Source organism: Lepidochelys kempii, chromosome 21 (assembly GCF_965140285.1).
Source record: "Lepidochelys kempii isolate rLepKem1 chromosome 21, rLepKem1.hap1, whole genome shotgun sequence".
In the NCBI taxonomy this organism is placed as follows: domain Eukaryota; kingdom Metazoa; phylum Chordata; order Testudines; family Cheloniidae; genus Lepidochelys; species Lepidochelys kempii.
Window position 1 is genome coordinate 10,312,325 of NC_136400.1, and position 20,224 is coordinate 10,332,548.

General features: G+C 50.5%; 1 protein-coding gene across 6 annotated transcripts in view; it reads right to left on the reverse strand.

Annotated features, from left to right (window-relative positions):
- Positions 1-20,224, reverse strand: part of GRM4 (glutamate metabotropic receptor 4) — a 233,368-nt gene that overhangs the window by 42,948 nt on the left and 170,196 nt on the right. For 5 of the 6 annotated variants that reach the window (XM_073319848.2, XM_073319846.1, XM_078849781.1 and 2 more), the window contains one exon: positions 592-792. The exons of the other annotated variant lie outside the window; for it this stretch is intronic. In XM_073319848.2, the coding sequence (XP_073175949.1) occupies positions 592-792 (201 nt within the window). The remainder of the gene's footprint in view (positions 1-591; positions 793-20,224) is intronic. 6 annotated transcript variants of the gene reach the window in all.

A 20,224-nucleotide genomic window follows, 5' to 3' on the forward strand; every position in this document is an offset into this window, starting at 1 on the left:
TGGAAAAAAAATCACCAGAGTTTTCAGGAAGGGTCAGCTCCTATTTCGCTCCTTGGATAAGTGGCCAGTGATGGAATTATTGAAAGCTGCTATGTGACTCACGAGCACAAGTTTCATTGACTTCCTGGGTGCTCCTATGTCACTCTGATGTTCTTTAAAATTCCTAGCTTTAATTTTCAGAAGCACTCAGCAGTTTGGGTGCTGAGCTCTTTTGAAAATCTGCTTCTTAATCACTCTGTGCCTCAGCTCCTTCTCTATAACATGGGAACAATAATAAAACCATGGAGCCTATTTAGATTGTAGGCTCCCTAGGGCAGGGACTGTCTCTCACTAGGTGTATGTGTATCTCAGCTGGGGCTTCTAGTTCCTGCCATAATACACATAATAAATAGAAAGTCCAGGCCGGGAGCAGAAGAGACCTGGTTCCACTTTCATTCACAGCCCTGTAGATCTAGAGTAACTCCAGTAACTTTAGCAGAGTCATTCTCCAGTCACTCAGAGCATAAATTGGTCCCTGTTCCTCTCTTACCGCCCCCACTTTCCCCACCATGTTGAAGGCCAGACAGCCTGACCCTCTGCGGACAGACAGACCTGAGAAGTTGACGTTGCGGATGTACTTGAGCAGCTCCACGCCGTCCACCGGGTCCATTCTGGGGCAAAGGCCGACCTTGCCGGGACACAGACTCTTGTGCATGTTGTGCAGGGCATGACCCATGGCGTACACGGCGTCAATGACGAACTGCACCTTCCCCTCCTGCTCATATGAGGAGTCTTGGCCGATCCGCTCGCGGTCTGCAAACATACAACGCGGGGCCATAGCAGCACCAGCTCACTCGTCGCTCCCCTCAACCAATCCCACCTCAGCCACCACACTTCCCAAGGTTCCTCCCACTGGGATTGGCGGAGCTGGGAGCTGCCAATGGCCTCCCCCATTTCCTAGAGTCGTTACTGCAAGGAAAGACTGAACTCAGGTCCGAGGGAGTTTCCCCAGAGCCAGCATATGTTCTCTAGTCCCTATGGTACCAAGTATCTGGAATGGGGATGGTACTACTGTACCTGGGAGCTCACTACAAACATTTATTGCTGCTAGAAGAAGCTGGCCCTTCTGCCTTACACCATTCCCGATACAGCCATGCTTGCAGGGTCTAGTAATGTAGAAAGGCTCTGATTTTAAGGGTGGCTCCCATTAAGTTCAGTCAGAGGCGCAGGTGCTCAGATGTTCTGAAAACCAGGCCAAATAATAAAGGGGCAGGAAGGACGGCCTTGCGGTTCAAAGCAGTGGACTCATGCAATCTACTCCCAGCTCTGCCTCGGACCTGCTGTGACACCTTAGACCAGTCACCAGGGGCCTGCTTTTTTCCAAGCAAATGATGTCTTGCAAATCCCATGACAGCGACTATAGCTGGAGCTGTGGGTTCCCCACATCTCTGAGAATCTGCCCCTTTAATCTTTCTCTGCGCCCCAATTCCACAACTGCAAAACAGTCATTTCTTTGTCTGCCTTGTTTATTTCGATCATAAGCTCAAAGGAGCCTCATCATACCAGGCATATGTAGAGCACCGAGCACAACTGTTACAGTTAATAACAGATAAGTCCTATCTAAATTCCTAGCTACAACTATTACTCTGATTCGAATACTCCCAAATACTGAGGTATATGTAATTCTGATCTGAAGTTTATACTATGAGCACATCTCCAACACCAACATATATTTCTCTGGCTGTAGCTGTGAGCTGCTAGACATCTATTGTGCAGAAATTCCCCTAGGATGCATAGCAGTGTCATTGAATCACTTATAGTTGTTTCGCACTTCCATCTTAAACACTGATCTCTACTCTAAAGCCCATAAAATTCTTCAGCTAGTTAGAACTCATCTTTCCCAGCCAGGAAGTTTATGGTACATAAACTTTACGTGGTAAACAGCGTCAGGCTGAAAACATAGTCCAAGCAAGCCGAAAACTCTTCATGCAACTTGAATGAGGCTGCAGTGGACAGTTCTGAAGCTGCGGAGAACTGTAGCCAGTGTCCAAAGCCCGAAGTCAGGTACCCATGGCTGGAGTGGAAAGATGTCATCTCACTGCACTGCAAGCATTGCCTCAGGGAGATATCTCCTCCAGCTCTGCCAAACTTCCCAGTACTGCGATAAACATTTTCAGGAAGTCCCACCTTCTGGAGGCAGGACTGCCAGGAGCATTAGAATAACCTGGCAGAGCCTCTGCAAGCCATTAAAAGTGCAAAGCTGGTCACAGTTCCTTCCTCGTCAGTGTGATCACCATTATACGGGAGCCCTGAAATACTTAACTGGGAGGCAGGTAATGTGTTGCCTAGAGCTTATTTGGTACCACTAGACACGGCTGGAAAATTTCAAGTTTTCAATGAAAAAAAATCAAAACCTGAAATGCTTCAGTTCAAAACCAAAATATTTCAGCTCTGAAATGCCACCATGGTGCCTGATGGGAGTTGTAGTTCATGTGCCTCTATAGGCCGGGCTCCCGAGTTGGACTACATCTCCCATGATGCATACTGGCCACCCTCCCCCCCATGAATGGAGGTGCTGCCCCAGTGCATCTTGGGAGATGAAGTCCAATGGGAGAACATGGCTCATGAGGCAACTGAACGACAACTTCCAGGAGGCACCGCGGTGGCGTTTCAGAATCAAATTAGTTTCATTTTCAGCCAAAACCACTTCCCGCTTTCATACGTTCTGCTTTTAGACCAAAAACGGAAATATCCCAGAGGAGGCAGATGCAGTTCATGTAAAATTCCATTTTGTTGAAATCCCCATTTTCTGTCAAAAAGCAGCTTAGATAGAACATTTCTGGCCAGCCCCGAGCAGAAGGCTGGATCCCTGATTGCCCATGGAGAGTCACAGCACTCTCACTTCACGATAGGAAGATGCTCCCTGTACGCCTCTCCCTGGGGAGCTCAGGACTGTGGCTAGCTGCTAAATTCAGACCCCGTCCTGAGCTTCTCCTCCACTCCACCCCTGGGCCTGGCCTATGGAGTGTTTTATTTCCACCACACTAGAGCTGTCTGCAGTTGGCACTGTGCCACACGGCACATATTCCCTGGCATCCCCGAGTTCACATACCCCAGTCACAGCTTGAGCTACAGCTTATGCAAATATCATCCATCCTCCAGCATGCCGTGCTCATCAATCTCACCATCAGCTGTGACAGTATCGGTCTCTTGGGAGCTATCCGCAGTGTGAAAGGACGGTCTGCGCAACATCCATCCCTAGCCACGCATCCTCTACCATGCTCTCCCCATCTCCCTCCCCATTCCCATCCCCCTTGAACTCTCCTCCCCTCCTGCTCTCCCAGGCGCTGACCCACAGATTGATTCCCCACCTCCCTAGCCAGCCCTCGATGGTGGAATCGTTCAAGTGTGCGGTAATTACCAGCGACAGCTGCCTGCCTCTCCCTGTCATAACTGCTCCTAATGGGACTTGAAACATGTTAATCATTTAGCGAAAGACACTGATTAATGTAACATGCTGTTAATTAGAGCTAAGAAAGAGTCCCCCGGGGTGTGGCGCCATGGCAGTGGGTGTCCGAGAGGGGTTTTCCCGCTACTCCAGCATCACAACCAATAACAGAACCCTCCAGATGCCCAGCTGAGTGACACCTAGCACAGGGGGCTAACGTCATGGGAGCTCGGCAAAGCAGATGGGGGCTTTAACACAGGGCAAGGAGTGGGCTTTGTGAAGTGAGGGCCTGTGGGGAACCATCTGAGGGGGCATTCAGCTACCAGGCATGGTAGGAATGGTACTAGGGAGACACTGGGTGGGGACAGCGTGGGGGTGAATTTTGGGGGTGTGGTGCACTGGATTGTACATGTCAGCAGTTCCTTCCAGGGTGGCCGATTCCAGGCCGGGCCTTAGGGAGACCCTGTGTGATAACTCCAGGCTGGGAGCTAGAGAGCCAGAGAGAACCACAGGGTCTGTCCGAGTCCAGCCGCCCGAGTCAAGTATCCACTTTATATTCACTACGTCTCTTCTCTACCACTGGGGGGCGCGAGGAATTAGGCTACATGTGGCAGTCCCTGCACAAGGGAAAAATGTCCCCAGGCCACTCAATACCCAACCCAGCGAGGTACATGCCTCAGGAGATTGCAGCGGTAGATTAAGATTTGCAGCCAAAGGTTCAGAAGCCTCCAGTGCCTGAGATGTGCTTCCGTCACCCTCCAAGCCATAGTGTAGCTGTGGGTGATGAAGGGTCTCTGCTCCTCCCCATTTCTGAGCAGTGCCGGCAGCAAGTTCCCAGCTCCCCACAGCACCCAGCCAAAGGGGCAGCGTGCTGTGGTGAGGAAGAAGCTGCAAAGCACTATGAGGAATCCCTCCTGCACTGCCTACTGGATTTCCCACTCCACTCGGTCTTCCCTACCCCACCCCGTTGTGCGAGGAACCAGGCCAAAAGCCCCCAAGATGTGCCAGGCGGGAGCCCCAGTGATTCTAGCCACAGCTAAGCCATGGGGCAATGCCAGATTTGATTTCCCCATATGCAGGCCTGGAAGGGAGTCCCCTAGAGAGGCAATGGCTAAAAGCCTCCAGGTTTGGTTACACAACCCCAAGCCTAGAGACACTGCATGAGAAGTCATGACCCTTTCGGGTAGGAGTGGGCCTGAGCAGAGAAGCAACTCTCCGGGTCTGATCGGGCGGGGGAATCTATGGTTACAGGTCAGGCCTATATCTCTTTTCAAGCAGGGCTGGTTTGGAATCAAGTTTCCGCAGCATTCACATGGCTCGTACAGAGCCCCTGGGGGAAAACGCACCTAAAATTGGAAGTTATCTGCTCTTCTGAACCTGCAACGCAAAGAAAATTCAGGGCAGGCCTCAGAGGGATGGGAACTGAAGTGAAACGTCCCCTCTGCCCTCGCAAAGCAAAACGGACGAGGCACTGGGTTCAAAGCCAGTCCATCCAGCTGGTTCTGTGAGCCGCCACCTCACTGCCAGGCTTCGCGCGCATCAAAGCCCTGGGAGGAAGGGAACCTGAAGAGCGTAAGTGGCACAAAGGCTCCTACAGGTGGTTATGTCCCCCCAGGCAGCGAGCCCCGGAAGAGCCGAGGAGAAAAGGAACACTGAGAAAGGAACCCTGCTTGTTTAGTCTGCAGAAGAAAAGAGTGGTTGGGGGTGGGATTTGATAGCAGCCTTCAACTACCCAAAGAGGATGGAGCTCAGCTGTTCTCAGTAGTGGCAGAGGACAGGAAAAGGAGTAATGGTCTCAAGTTGCAGTGGGGGAGCTCTAGGTTGGGTATTAGGAAACACTATTTCACTAGGAGGGTGGTGAAGCACTGGAATGGGTTACCTAGGGAGGTGGTGGAATCTCCATCCTTAAAAATCTCTACAGGCCCGGCTTGACAAAGCCCTGGCTGGGATGACTTAGTTGGGGTTGGCCCTGCGTTGAGCAGGGGGTGGGACTAGATGGCCTCCTGAGGTCCCTTCCAACCCTAATCTTCCATGAAACATGAGCCTCCCTGTGCAGAGTTGGAAGCTGGCGCAGCATATGATTAAAAGGCACCTGTCCCATGCCGAGACCGGCTGGCCCTGGTCCTCACCATGGTTCAGGCCATGATGCTCTCGCCTCACGTCTTTTCTCCCTGCCTCCCTCTTGGCACGTCTGAGGTGACTGGAGACAGCACAGCGTGTCTGAGGGCCAAGCCACACCTGAGCTGCAGCCAGGGACATAAGGGGATGACTGGGTTTGGTCGTCTGAGGAGGTTGAGACAAAAGGTAGCAGAGAGAGAGATAAGGGAGTGCTGCCGTGAGATTCTGTCTTACAACTGGGAGCAGTGCCGACGTGCATCCTGTAAGTGCTCTCCCACCCCCTTCCAGCAGGGGCACCGCGTGTGCTCCCCAGGCAGACCGTGTTTGTGCTGGGCGTGCCCCCCTGCCCAGGCTGGGTGGGGACTCGGGCTGGAGGAACAGGAGAGAGCAATAAGAAGGAGAAGCTGCGGAAGAGAGAAGGAGGAGATGGAGACTCAATCTCAGGCTCGCACAATCGCCCAGGGGCCCGTTCATCAGCTGGATTTGAACCTGGGACACTCCTCACCAAAGGACAGGCCTGGGTCACTTGAGCTAGAGGAGTAACTTTGTTAGCTGGTAAGAGTAGTAGGCTGTTGTACTCTGTGTGACCAGCCACCAGAGGGAAAGGCACAGCGTGGAAGCATGCTCCTCTTGCTTGGAACCAGAATCCCCTCTGTGCAGCTGAGCCAAGGCCATCTTTGCAACAAAGCCCAAATCAGCTGTGCTTTAACTGTTCAGCTACCAAAGTTCTGATCACAAATGAAACAAAGGGGCCAGTCCTCAGCCACCTTCCCAGGGTGCTTGAACCCAGAACCTCCTCTCTTTCTGCCTTAGCCTATTCCCCTTCCCCACAAGGATGTCTTTCTCTAGGACATCATGCACTGCACTGGATGCCACCAGCCTCACTGCCCATGGCGGCCGGCCAGTCAGGACCATTTGTTATAGGATGCTGCGATTCTAGGTCTTCTGACTGCTCACAGAGCCCCCCACGCATGACTGTTGGGAGAAAAGCCAGCAGCAGGGGAGCCGCATTTGGTTACTTGCAGCTGCCTACGGGACTCCTCGCACCACTTCAGACTGTGCAGACAATGGAGGACACCAGGGTACTATACCTGCAGGCTGAGCCACATAGAATCACAGAAATGTAGGACTACATGCTTTCTGAGTAGCTAGACCTTGGGGCACACAGCATAACTCATGGTTCCCATGGGAGGTCTCCTTGAGGACTGAGGTCTCAATGCATCCTGTTTAGGTCCCACCAATGGGTAGTCCTAGGGATTGCCTCCCTTTATTCACACCCTTCCTCCCTCATCTCTCCCACCCTGCGATACCCCTCCCCCATCATTGCTCCTGAACCATCTACGCTCTCTAAGTTTCCCACTCCTCTGGAGCCAGGGCAGAGGTTTCTGTTCTGCTTTTCTCTGTACATAAATAGCCACCATAATACCTCCAATATCTGTGAGGCTCCATTGAGATTAAAGGGCCAGAAGCCAGGAAGAGCAGAAGTGAGAGAGAGCATGGTGTGCGCGTCCCTGGGGGTAACATGCAGCATCACTTCCACCACACACAAGAGCAGCTGCCAGCCTGGGCAAGCAGAAGGGAAGAGAGAGTCATAAGAGTGATGTGAGCCAGTGTCCCCCTTTTTCGTTCCTCTCTCTCCACCTTCACTTCGGAATGAGAGCACGGACGCATTCAGCAACCCCCATGCCGGGCGAACCAAGCGCTGAAACAAATGGATACGAATGGGCCAACGAGAAAAGACTGCATCAAGGAGGTAAACTTATAGCCCATTCTTTGAAGTTATCCATATGCTCGTGGAGTACATGGAGACTACTCATATGAAACCCATCAAGTTATCCTTTCTTCCACGCTATTGACAAGGGCTATTAATCTTCTCCCTCAGCATAGGGCCCTTCCATGCATTCATCTCTCAGCAGGCAGACAAGCCACTCTATCTTGCCAAGTTAATTACCCATTTCAAAAAAGGGTGTAATAGACTTTACTCCAAAGGTAAGCACCAGGGGTTGCTCCCCTAGTGCCTGGCTATGTGGGGCTGCTATCTTCCAGCCAATGCATGTTACGCCACCACAGGACACCACGCATGTCATATGCTCATTGTCCATCTGTAGAATGGGGATAAGAATTCAGCCTCGGCTTTTTAGATGACAAACTCTTGTGTGCAAGAACTATGTGAATACGGTACTGATAGGGAAAAACACCCAGAAAACGACCCTATAATCATGTAAAGCTACGCTGCTGTCTTTTGTCTATGCTTATCTGTCCTTTCTACTTTGTTTATGGATAGAAAGAATGTGAACTGTGTGTAACCTGCACTCCCTGCTTTTGGGGAGAGAATTCCTTATACAGATAAGCCTCCATGCTCGTACCTACCCCAGAACTTCAAACAGACTGGGTTAACCGGTTCGAACTGGAAGAGATATCACAATGTATGTTGAACCAAGCTATAAAAGCTCATCCCTGTTCTTTGTTCGGGGCTTCACCATTTTCCTCTGAAAAGGAATTGGTGAGCCCTTCAGCTGTCGTATTTGCTAGCAATAAAGTGCCTCACTTTATCAAAGAGCCAAGACTCTGTGTTTTGTTTGGCTAATACAGAAGTCCAGGGAAGGCTACCCTCCTAACCCTAGACAGGAGGGGAACCCTTTTTCCCTAACAGTGCCTAGGACAATGAAGTCCTGGTCTGAACAGGGGCCTTGTGCACTCGTGAAAGGCTCTGGATCCCGTTACAAATCACCCATGCTGTTCACTTTCCTGGCACTAACTGGCCCACTCGTTGGAAGCCTGAGCACAGAGCACAAGGACTGAATTCCCTTCTCATCACTCCAAGGGCTCCCTCTAGTCAAGATTGAGCTACATTAGCCAGGTTGCTCTCCTGCTGCTTCCATTGCACCTTGTGCTGGAGATAAGTGGAAGGCTCCGGGACTGTCAACCCAGCACCTTTCATCAGGACTAAAATGTTTTCCAAAAGGAAATGAGGTTACGCGGGGAGAGGAAAATGCAGATCAACGAACAGAGTTTTGCAATGCCATGTTCCAGACAAGAGTACAGTAATTCTCTCTGAAGCTCTCAGTAGATTAGGATGGCGAAGCCAATGTGACCCTGCTGATTATAATAGCAGGGTCGTGCATCGTTCTGCCGGTCTGATAATTAATTTTCAAGTTTGCGATGTGTCTAGCTGGGCACCCCTCCAAGAGCAGCCATAGCTATCTTCTCAGGCGAGGCATGAGAAAGGATTAGCAGCAATTCTGATCACATCCCCAGCACTGGCTTTCTGCTGGAGTTAATCAAAATCACTCCCCATACTTCTCTTGAGAGCTGAAGTGATGGTGCTCCAGACCACTGGCGGCTTCTGTACCACAACCTCTCCTGGCGTGAGTCTCGCCACGGAGAATAATGAATGGTCACGGGCCAAGGGGGAGGCATCCACACACTCTGGTCTCTGCTTCTCCTTCAGATGATCCTGTAGGAAATTGGGCAGGAGCAAGGATTGTGGGGAGCTGACATCAATTCCAGTCCTGGCCTCTCCCAGCAGGAGGTGCTGTATGGAATGGGTCAGGCACACTGGCCATGTCGGAGCTCAAAGCTACTCCAGTCCTGGCCTCTCCCAGGCAGAGGCATCCTTTTCCCCTGGCGGAGAGTTTCCCTGTGCAGGGAGAGCGCTTCACTGACTGGGCCACGTAGCGCAAAGTAGCCTTAGCGGAGCAGGGAGTCCTGCCCTGGCTTTCAGCACTGGTACAGGAAGCAGAATTGGGACTCAGTTTCCCCTTCCTTTTGTGGCTTCCTACGTGCACTAGCAATTCAGCAGGGCACCACAGTAGCTGGCAGCAGTGAGACAATTTCCTAGTGGGAGTCCAGCTTGAGCCTGAATTTCCAGAGCTGCTGAGCCCCTGCCACTCCCACTGACTTCAGGCAGAGTCGCGGGTGCTCAGCACCTCTGCAACCCAGACTCCAGGTAGAACAAGTCCCGTACCTAAAACAGTGGAGGCATGAGCAGCCACTTTAGAAAGCAACTTGCCCGCAGTGACAGACCTAGTGCTGGAGCCCAGATCCCCAGCCAGGGTTCTCTCCACTTCCTCCAAGCCAGCCCCATCCGCCTTCTCCACTTAAGGAACAGGCACACAGGACAAATCCTCACATATGTTCACCTGACTGATACATGCCGTGGAGGGGAAAAAACAACATCATGCTATCAGCAGGAGACCAGGGAGGAACGAAAACAAAGGCGAAAGAACATGAAGAAGCTCAGCCCCCAAAAATCCCCCCTCCATCTACATTAATATTCAGCATGCATCCATCACTAGCCTGATCTGAGCCGCTTCACAGCTGCGTGGAGGATCCCCAGCCCAGTTTCAAGGCAGCATTAACATTCAACCTTGCAAAAGTAAGGTCATTAATTAGCTCTCTAGTGAAACAGCCAGTGGCCTCTGGGAAAACCCTTCTGGCCTGGAGGTGTCTGCTTAGTTGGGGTTCCGAAAACATGCCCTGCCACACGCCCTCCTGTCTCCCCTCAAGATCCCCCATTACTGCCCTTCTTCTGGTCCCCAGTGAGCCCTGCTCCAACCCTCTGCAGGTCTCATTACAACAGTGCCCCACACCACCTCCTTCTGTACTGACGAGCCTGTGAATTATTCAGAGGTACCAGCAGGCAAGGAGCCTCTTTGGCCAGTCTGTGCAGGCCGCACCACATGGCAGAGTGAGAGAGGAGCACCAGGAGCCACCACCGGTTCAAAGCCAGAGCATCTGTAGCTCCTGCTTCCATGGGGAATGTGGGGCTGTGGGAGACGGGTCCTGGCTAGAGCCTGGCGAGATGGGAGAGGAGTCTTGGCTACCACCAGCTAGCAAGGAGAAGGGTCCCAACTAGATGGGAGAAGAGCGCTGGCCTGGTCCCAGCTAGATCCTAGCCAGACTGGAGAGGAGTCTCAGTTTGTGAACAGCTGAGAACCACGGCCTTAGGCGTTCCAAGTGAGCATAGGCTGTGGGGTTGGTCACAGGGGGACGAGAGGAGGACTGTATGACAGGATTTCTCTTGCCCTTTAGGGGAGCGGGGGCGTTGCTGGAATGAGTGTGGTGAGAGGCGGGAGGCGACCGCGGGAATCGGCAGTTATGCAAAGCAATAAGGGCACTCATCTCCCATCTCTCTTAGAGGAGGTAAATTCACCAACACATCGCAGTGTGAAGACATCCTAATTGTGTCCTGGGGCACAATGAACCAGACAAGAAGAAGCAGGAGTGACAATTGGGGGAACCAACTTCCAGAGGATTCGCACCCGTCAAAGCGCAGCAGCTACCGTTACTACGGAGACCGCAGCCTTTGTTTGCGGGTTGTAAACTGTAATTGAAAAGAATTTTCAAGGTTGAGATAATCAGAAGCCCCTAAAAAAAAAGAAAGAAAAGGAAAAGGGGGAAAAAAGAAAAAAGAGAGAAAGGGAAAGACAAGAGGAAAAGAATTTCATTTCAAAAAGCTGTTCCAATGGACAAAGAAAACTACAAACAGCAGGGGGTTGCCATACCTCAGTGGGTCCGGGGTGGGAGGGGGGATGTCATCAGTGTATTTTAACACAGCAACATTTTCTCTTCATGTATCCAATTAGGAAACTTCTCCCCAACTCCTCTCTGTCTGCCTCAGCTGAACATACATTTCCGTCCATATGATGCTCTGATAGTGGAAGGCCCGTCTCCCATTGCACATACCCTGTTTAATGCTTCCCAAGGATGCCTGCCAACACACCAGGGGCTGAATTCTCTACTGGGCAGTTTTTTCAAGGGTTCGGCCATCACAAGCAGGGCCAGCTTTTCCAAATAGCTCCACAGCTCCCATTGGGACACGGATGGGCAGATATTCTCCAGAGCTCAGTGCCCAATGTGCAAGGCTGGTAGACCAGGTGCCAGCTTTTGCCAAGGGCCTTAGGCCTCAAGTGAACACTCTCAAGAGCATAGCTGGAAACCAGTCTGATTCACCTGTGCATGAGCATTGCTAAGATAGATATTACAATCGTAACAATGTTTACTGTTTAGACTTTTGCTTGTAAGTTGCTGCACGCGTTAATTTACTTATAATATCTGAATCCCATGCTACAAGGTAATACTTAATCGTCTGTTCTGTAACTGTAAATCCAGTCCAGAAAGAAACATCACTGAGTGCAAAATACTGCTTTGCACCCATGAGGAGGGGTTTTCTCTAGCCCATCAGGAAGGCCTATTGAATCTATTGTAAGCCAAGGACTTTGTTGATTGCTCCCAGCACACCCAGGAAGAGGGGGACGAGCCAACGCGCTTGTCCCATGAGCCTGGATTCTAGAGAGATGGGGACAAACGTCCCTGACCAGAAGGAATTAGGGGCTTTTTATGCCGTTTGAATTCTAAGGGGCAAAGATTTCTAAACCTAAGCAAGAGATCCCAGGGATTAACCTGGGTTAGCCCTGGCATATTTCAGCAGGTCTCTCACTATCTGAAACCTAAGATTGCAACACATTTGTGTGTGTATGGTTACCTGTTTTAACCTTGTAAATCACTCTTCTTAGTTACTAAATCCTTAGTTAGTTTACTATAGGATTGGCTACAATCGTTGTCTTTGATGAGAGATCTAAGGTGCAAATTGACCTCGGGTAAATGACTAGCCCTTTGGGACTGTGAGCAACCTGAATATTTTGTGATCTTTGGTGTTAAGTGACCATATATCCAAGCGTCAAGCTTGCCTCGGTGGCAAGATAGATCAGAGTACCCAAGAGCACTGTCTTTGACCCCATGTTAAGACTGCTATAGTGCCCGAGGAGTTTACATGTGTTACTTCGTTGGTGAAATTTAAGTATAGAACTCACAACCAGTCTGGGGTTTGTGCCCTGCTTCCTAACAGTCTGCCCTGAAGCTGGTATTCTCGCTCATAAGACACTCCAGACAACATGACACAGGGCTCTCCTGCACACTTATTTTGGTGCCTAACTGGGAGCTGAGCTCTCTTGAAAATCTGGCCCTAAGCATAATGAACTTTTGGGGACTTGGGTTCCTTGGAGCCATAAGATTCTCACTCTATTGGTTCAGATGGGGAGGGGATTTTTTATTTTTTTTTTGTGCAAGGGAAAGAATATCACTGTGGATGGAGTCTTTTCTGGTCACAGTGATTATGGTTGAAGTAGCTTGCTGACATTCTGACTGTTGTGGCTTGTTATTATGTTTTGATCAGTAGCCCGTTTCCCCGGCTAACCCCTGCCCCGAGACAGATGACAGAAATGTCATTTTCGGCGGCTTGACTGCTGAGACAGACTGGAAAGCTCCTTCTCATATGAACCAGTGCAGCCAAAATCTAATAATTTTAATATCAGACAGAAGTTCAGTCTAATGGTCTGAGCGCAAGGCTGAGAATCAGGACTCCTGGGTTCTATTCTTGGCCAAGTCACTATTGGCCAAGTCACTTTTACAATTATAATTTGTTTCTATTACCATAGCGCATAGAAGCCCCAGTCATGGCCCAGGACCCAGCTGTACTAGGTGCTGTCCAAACACAGAACAAAAAGACAGCCCCTGCCCCAAAGAGCTTACAAATCTGTGCCTCGGTTTCCCTATTCATAAAATGGGTAGAATACATGCTTAACAGGGATGTTGCGAGGCTTCATTCGAATACCTGTACATTGCTTTCATTTCCTCAGAAAGAAGGGGATAGAGAAGAAGCAAAATGTTATTTAGTATGGCCGAGGATCTGCCACGATTTCAATCCCAATTCAGGAAAACATTTCTGTTTGGGAACATGCTTATATGCAAAGTACATGCTTTCCTGCATTAGGGACTTATTCCCCAAACAAGAGCAGTGAAGTTGGGGTCGATCTGGATTCTGTGGGCCAGCTCCCCAGCTGATGTATATCAGCATCAATCTACTGAAGTCAACAGAGCTACCTGATTTCCACTAGCTGAGAACCTGGCCCTAGAGCTGTTGGATTTTGATGCAAGAACAATTGAAACACAGCAGCCTGGAGAGAGTTTCACTGGGAGATTGAGGGTTTGCTCAGACCTAAGGGGAAACCAGGGGCATGAACCCCACACAGAACAACTCCAAAGGAAACATTTTCACAACCCTGGGAAGCAAGACCAGTCAACTCCAGGGATCCAGATTATTTATTGCCAGCTGTAAGCGCTATTATTTCCCCTCTCTGTTTATCTGGTAAACAATCCTTCTGGAGACAATTTATGTGCAGAGGGATTCAGATAATTTAAATATCTGTCCTGGCTCAGGATTTCAGCTGCCTCTTTTGATACTGTGCCCTTAAAATATCACAAGTAATGCTACATTACTATTAAGATTAAGAGATCAGCATCTTGTGGCAACTGACAATGCAGCCAGTGGGTCGCTTCCCGGTGCTGGGGAATTCCCAGAGCCAATATCGCTGATGTGTTCCTTAAGGTCATGCCCAGGTTTTGCATTTCATGAAAGCACAGACACTATACAAATATCAGCGTATGCAGACAACACAAGCACCGCTAAGGGGAAGAGACAATAGGGAGGAGAGACGGCGAGATGGAGGAAGGAAAGAAGGGAGATAGAAAGGACGCAGGGCATAGGGGAAAGAGATGGCCCTGCACCACAATTTGTTTCCTTTACCTTTTGCGTTTTGTCATTAACACAGCCTATAAACTCATCAGGGCAAGCTTTGTCTTCTTAAAGCTTGATGCCACTCTACCACCGTGCTTCATGTACGGCATGCTGGGTGAGAACAGGTGAGGATTCCATGTCTATTAAACCAAACCAGATCTGTATTTCTATTTCCAGAGATACTCCACTTGCAGCTTAACATTTCCAGCCATGTGCACACAGACCGACTTCATAAGAACGGCCATACTGGGTCAGACCAATGGTCCATCTAGCCCAGTATCCTGTCTTCCGACTATGGCCAGTGCCAGGTGCCCCAGAGGGAATGAACAGAACAGATAATCATCAAGTGATCCATCCCGTCGCTCATTCCCAGCTTCTGACAAATGGAGGCTAGAGACACCATTCCTGCCAATCCTGGCTAATAGCCATTGATGGACCTATCCTCCATGAATTTATCTAGTTCTTTTTTTAACCCTGTTATGGTTTTGGCCTTCACTACATCCTCTGGCAAGGAGTTCCACAGGTTGACCGTGTGTTGTGTGAAGAAATACTTCCTTTTATTTGTTTTATACCTGCTGCCTATTGATTTCATTTGGTGACCCCTAGTTCTTGTGTTATGAGAAGTAGTAAACAACACTTCCTTATCTACTTTCTCTACACCAGTCATGATTTTATAGACCTCAATCATATCCCCCCTTATATCTCCCCAGACTTCCCGCTGCCTCAACCAAACTCTTCCCCTCTGAAACTCATGTTCCTCTGCTTCCAGGTCCCCCGCAGGCTACAACACAGCACTTGCCACAAAAGGACCTAGATCCCTGCATGGGACCTGTAGGTGCTACTGGAATACAAATAAATAAAAAGGAAAAAGGTCCAGCCAGCGTGTGAGTGGGGGGGATTTTCTTAAATGGGGTTCCATGCACATGCCCCAGATGCAGGGGCCTGGTTTCCCAACGCCTTGCACCACATATGGTCATTTCTATCTTTCTGGTTTCCACAGGTGTGAATGACAACATGTGGCACGAGACAAGGATTCAAATGCAGCATCTACTCTGGTGGCTCTGATGCAGCCCGGCCAAGCGTCTTTGACAGGAAATAAGGATACAAGGTTCCTTCTGCAGCCCTTGTCAGGGACGTGCCATATCCCCAAGCGTGACGTGGGGCTGAACGTCTGATTTAACGCCACAAACACATCATTGTTCATGGTACCTGGGGAAAGAGACATCACACCCCTGTCAGGTCCCAGGTCGGGGAGGGGAGCAAGGGGAATTTACTACCCAGGGGGTGGGGGATGGCCATGGCTTTCCTCCCCAGGAGGCATGCTGCAAGCACCGGGCACTGGAACAGCAGCTGTGCAGAGCCATGGAGATTCGTTACCTTGGACATGTCCACAAAGGGCTTGATCCTAGGGGATACTAAGTACCCTCTATCCTCACTGAAGCCAAAAGGAGGTGCAAGGGGCTCAGCATGGCTCAGCTCCATTGTTCGTGGCCACAGGACACGTGGGTCCCTGCTGCCTGCTCTCACCACTTGCTTCCTGAGCCAGGAATAGACACCAGGTGTCCTGATGTCCAGTCCGGCACCCTAAACAGTGCCTCTTACCTTGCAACTCTCGCCAGATGAAGGCGCTGTGCAATATTCTTGCCATTTTTAGAACAAGCCCAAACACACAGTGCCTGGAGGAGCACACTTCTGGTGTTTGAGATGACCCTTGCAAACCACCTCGATACACTCGTCATGCACAGACGCAGGCGATGCAGGCCCCCTGTTCAGACCCAGAGAGCTGAAGGCAGATTCTGTGGTGCAGGCAAAAATGACCCGATGAAAAATAGCTCTGTAGCTGTTCCAGAGAGTGGACCCCGCGAGTCGGGTGAGCTACATCTCATCTCATTTCACACTTGGCGTCTTTTACGTGACCCTGCTGCCTTTGCAGAGACGTCAAAGTCCTGGGCCTCCCCCGGTTCCTGCCTCCGAGGAGGGAAAGAGATTTCAGTCTTACCAGCTGCAGCCAGGCTGATGGGGGGACATCGCCCGTCTGGGTGCAGACAGAGCAAAACAGAAGTTATTTTGGTAAACGGGGTGCAAACCACATGTTTCTCAATTGAGCCAATTGTCAGGGTCACACATCTAGGAACAAAACCGGTCGGCCATTCTCACATTGTGGGGGACTCTCTCCTGGGAAGCTGAGACTCTGAAAAAGACTTGGGGATAATCAGCTGAACACGAGCTCCCCGTGCGATGCTGTGGCTAAAAGGGTTAATGTGATCCTGGGATGCATAAATGGGGGCATCTTCAGTAGGAGTACGGAGGTTATTTTACCTCTGCATTTGGTATTGGTGTGACCACTGCTGGGATAGTGCATCCAAACTGGAGACAGCTCAGAGAAGAGCCACAAGACTGATTAAAGGATTAGCAAACCTGCCTTACAGTGCTAGACTCAAGGAGCTCAATCTGTTTATTTTAACAAAGAGAAGGTTAAGGGGTGACTTCATCGCATTCTCTAAGTACCTATGTGGGGAACAAATAGTATAATGGGCTCTTCAGATCTAGCAGAGAAAGATCTAACATGACCCAACCACTGGAAACTGAAGCAAGACAAATTCAGAGTGAAGAAATGTGCACATTTTTAATAGGGAGGTTTAATTAACCATTGGAGCAATGGACCAACGGTTGTGGTGGATCCATCATCAGTGGAGATTTTTAAATTAAGACTGGATGTTTTTCTAAAAGACCTACTCTAGCTCAAACAGAAATTCATTCAGGGAACTCCTATGGCCTGTGCTATAAAGAAGGTCAAACCAGGTGATCACAGTGGTCCCTTCTGGCCTATCATCCAGGAATTTAGGAAACCAGACCCTTGGCATAAGAGACGGAACGGAGGTTGGGAGCAGGCCAAGCCGGGGCATTGCAGGTTGTTCTGTAGCAACAGTTTGCTCAGCCAAAGCGTGAATGAGTTCAGAAAGGGGACAGGGCGACTGGCCTGAGATAGGACGGGAACGGAAGGAATACGTGGTATTTCAGGGAGTCTCCGAGAGGCATATAAAGACACTCCCACCCAGGAAAAAAGAAAGAAAAGCTACTGGTAACTCAGGGTTCTTCAGTAATTATTACTAATCTAGGAGTTATGGTAGCTCCTGCATGCCTCCACAGAGATCTGGGCCACACTGTGCTGAACATTGTACAGACTCTGCCTCAAAGGCCTGACAATGCAAGCAGCCAAGACAGAGGTTGGCAGAAAGTGCACATTGTTACCTGCACTTTACAGACAGGGAACTGGGGCAGAGAGAGAGATTAAGGGGCAGATTTTCCAAAGCGCCCCCTCCCCCCGGCTCTCTTGAAAAATCCAGCCCCAAGGTCATCCACGAAGTCTGCGGCCGAGCCAGAATTGGAACACAGATCTCCCCGACCTATGTCTTAGCCCTGAGACCATCCTTCCTCGTGTAAGCATGTTCCCTCCCCCGGGTGAGCCGCTCACTGTGCACGCGCATCATGCCGGGCTACGACGGGGTGAAATACAACCAAACTGGAAACCCCCACAACTGTGAACCTGTGTAAGTTGATCTGATCACATGGATGGAGAGGAGCAAAATACCAGTTAGATTTCATGGGTTTCCACTCCAAAGCAGGAGCCTCTTCAAGGGAAATGGGCCCAGTTAAAAAATGGTCAGGACTTAATTGAGATGAAGATCCATTTACACCTTGAAACAGGCAGAAATTCTAACCTTGGTGCAGTTTGGTGCAACACCATCTGCCTTGCTGACCCCCCCGCAAAAACCAATGTCCCTGAATCACAAAACAGCTGTGGGCAAAACCACACCTTTTCCAAAATTTCACACCCCCTCCCCCGCACCCCAATCAACATTTTCAGCACCACCCAGCACAGCCCGCCCTGTGCGGGGCAGGCTGGTAGAGACAGACTCACATCCCTGCCCTGCTAGGTTCCCATGTGGCATGGCACTCCAAGAGTTAAGATAGTTTCCCGTTGGGGCTCATAGGTGAGCTAGCAGATGTCCTGAAATCTCTCCTTGTCTCAGTCTGAAAGCCCAGCTGTTATCTGTCTTCCCCCAGCACCAGGCAAGCAGTAAATCTCTCCAATCCTTCAGTAAACATGTCACCTCCTTGAGCCTCCAACCGTCACCTCAACGGCAGGGCTGTCAACAAGACAGATTCCCTATTTGCCTTGTTTACTGCTTTCATCCCTAGCTGGCCAGGGCTAAAAATGCAGATGGTCACATGAGAAGGGGTGGTCAGGGTGGTGGCTGAGTGCCAGAGTCCTTTGTGATCAGGGACAGGTAGGGACCCAGGATGGGATGCACACCACTGGTTGGAACAGCCCCCAGCTCCAAAAGATGATGGGGCCCGATTCTCCCCTCACGCCTGTGTCACTTTCACTCTGGAGTCACTCCTGCTTTACGCCAGTGCAAGGGAGAGGAGAATCCATGCAAACGCACACCTTGCCTTCTAGAGGTGCAAGGAGCGCCCTTGGCTTCCATTCTGCTGGGGCTTCCTGGGCCCTTTGAGAGCCCCGCCCTCCCAGCACAGAGGGGAGAGCAGGCTTATACCAAACAAGCACCAGATGCATTTGGACTCCCCTGTAACGCCCATGGGCCTACAGTCCATACCAGGGCAGCACACAATCAGATACCAATATCTAGACTAGGCTTCAGACTGCCCATGGGCAGGGGCCATGTCTGCCTCTATTCTGTACCACACTGACACATCCCCCCTGCCAGCCAGGGAAGACATGTTTTCCTGGCTCTGTCTACAGCAGAGGAAACTGAAGCTCGGAAAGTAACATTTTCTAAAGTGCTTAAGTGACTTAGGAACATCAATCCCAATGCATGCTGGGCTCCAAGCAGCCAGGCGCTAGCCTGGCACTGAACGGTCCCAAGTTCCGCTCCCTTCTCTGCCACAGACTACTTCCAAGTGTGACCTTGGGCCAATCATTTAGCCTCCTTGTGCCTCAGTTTCCCATCTGTACCCTGGGGGTAGCAGCCCTGCTCTGCTTTACAGGGGTGTCGGGAGGATAAACACATTAAAGACTGTGAGATGCTCAGATAGGAAGGTGACGGAGTCAGATAAGTATCTTAGAAATCTACCCTTCCTTTAGCCCCCAACAGCCAAACATGATCAATTGGGCAGAGGGCACTTGAATCCTCCTCTACAAACCCATGGGCCGTAAGCCAGGGCCAGACTGAAAAGAGGGTGCTTTCCCTCTAGCCAGCAAGCAGAGGAAGTGGCAAAGCACAGGCAGGGAAGACATGCCTCTCTCTCTGACTTTCCTGAGACGTGCCCACGCACAAACACGGATGCAAAATGACGGATTCCCTGGTGCTCGCCACTTTTTGCCTCCAGCACCCATTAAAATATTTCACTCCATAAAACTATTTAGACTCGCGGGGAAATGCAATGAAAAGTTGTTAGAGGGGGAAAAAAAGAAACCCCGGAGATACTGGCTGCCATGTAAATGATACTGAGTCCTGGAGCCAGGGGCACAGAAAGTGACTGGAGCCCTTTATCTCCAGTCTGTCACACTGGCTCATGCTCCTTGCCAGATGCCCCATTGCAGCCGCATTCACAGTGGTTCAGTGTTTGCTATGGGGCAGGGAGCTAGACTGGGTGCTTTACCTGAATGCCAGAATCCTCAGCAAGCAAAGTGGCCCCCGGCATGGGGCCAGATCCTCAGTGGGTGTGAATCAGTGTGGTTCCCTCACCACGGCCAGTTTATGCCAGCTGTGGATCTGGCCCGAGAGGAAGCATTAATGCTAACCCAGATCAGGGCCATCTTAGGCGTGTGGCTGGAATCAGTTTGAGGGTACACTGGAGAGAGGGTGAGATCATTGTTTGGGGCCACAGAGCGTAGGAGGACAAGGTGGCTGTGATTCTCAGTGGCCCCCAGGCTCCTTCACACACACCCTGGGAGCGTGAAGGGCACTTGGAGGAAGCATAAATGTAATTTATACCAGATTTAAGGCCCCTTTGTGCTACCGGAGCGGCATAAAGGGGCCTTGGTGTAAATGGGAATCAGACCCTTGCAGCACGGTGAGTCAGGGAGAGAGGGATGGGAAAAGGCAGGGCCAGCAGACACACAGCGAGTGGGC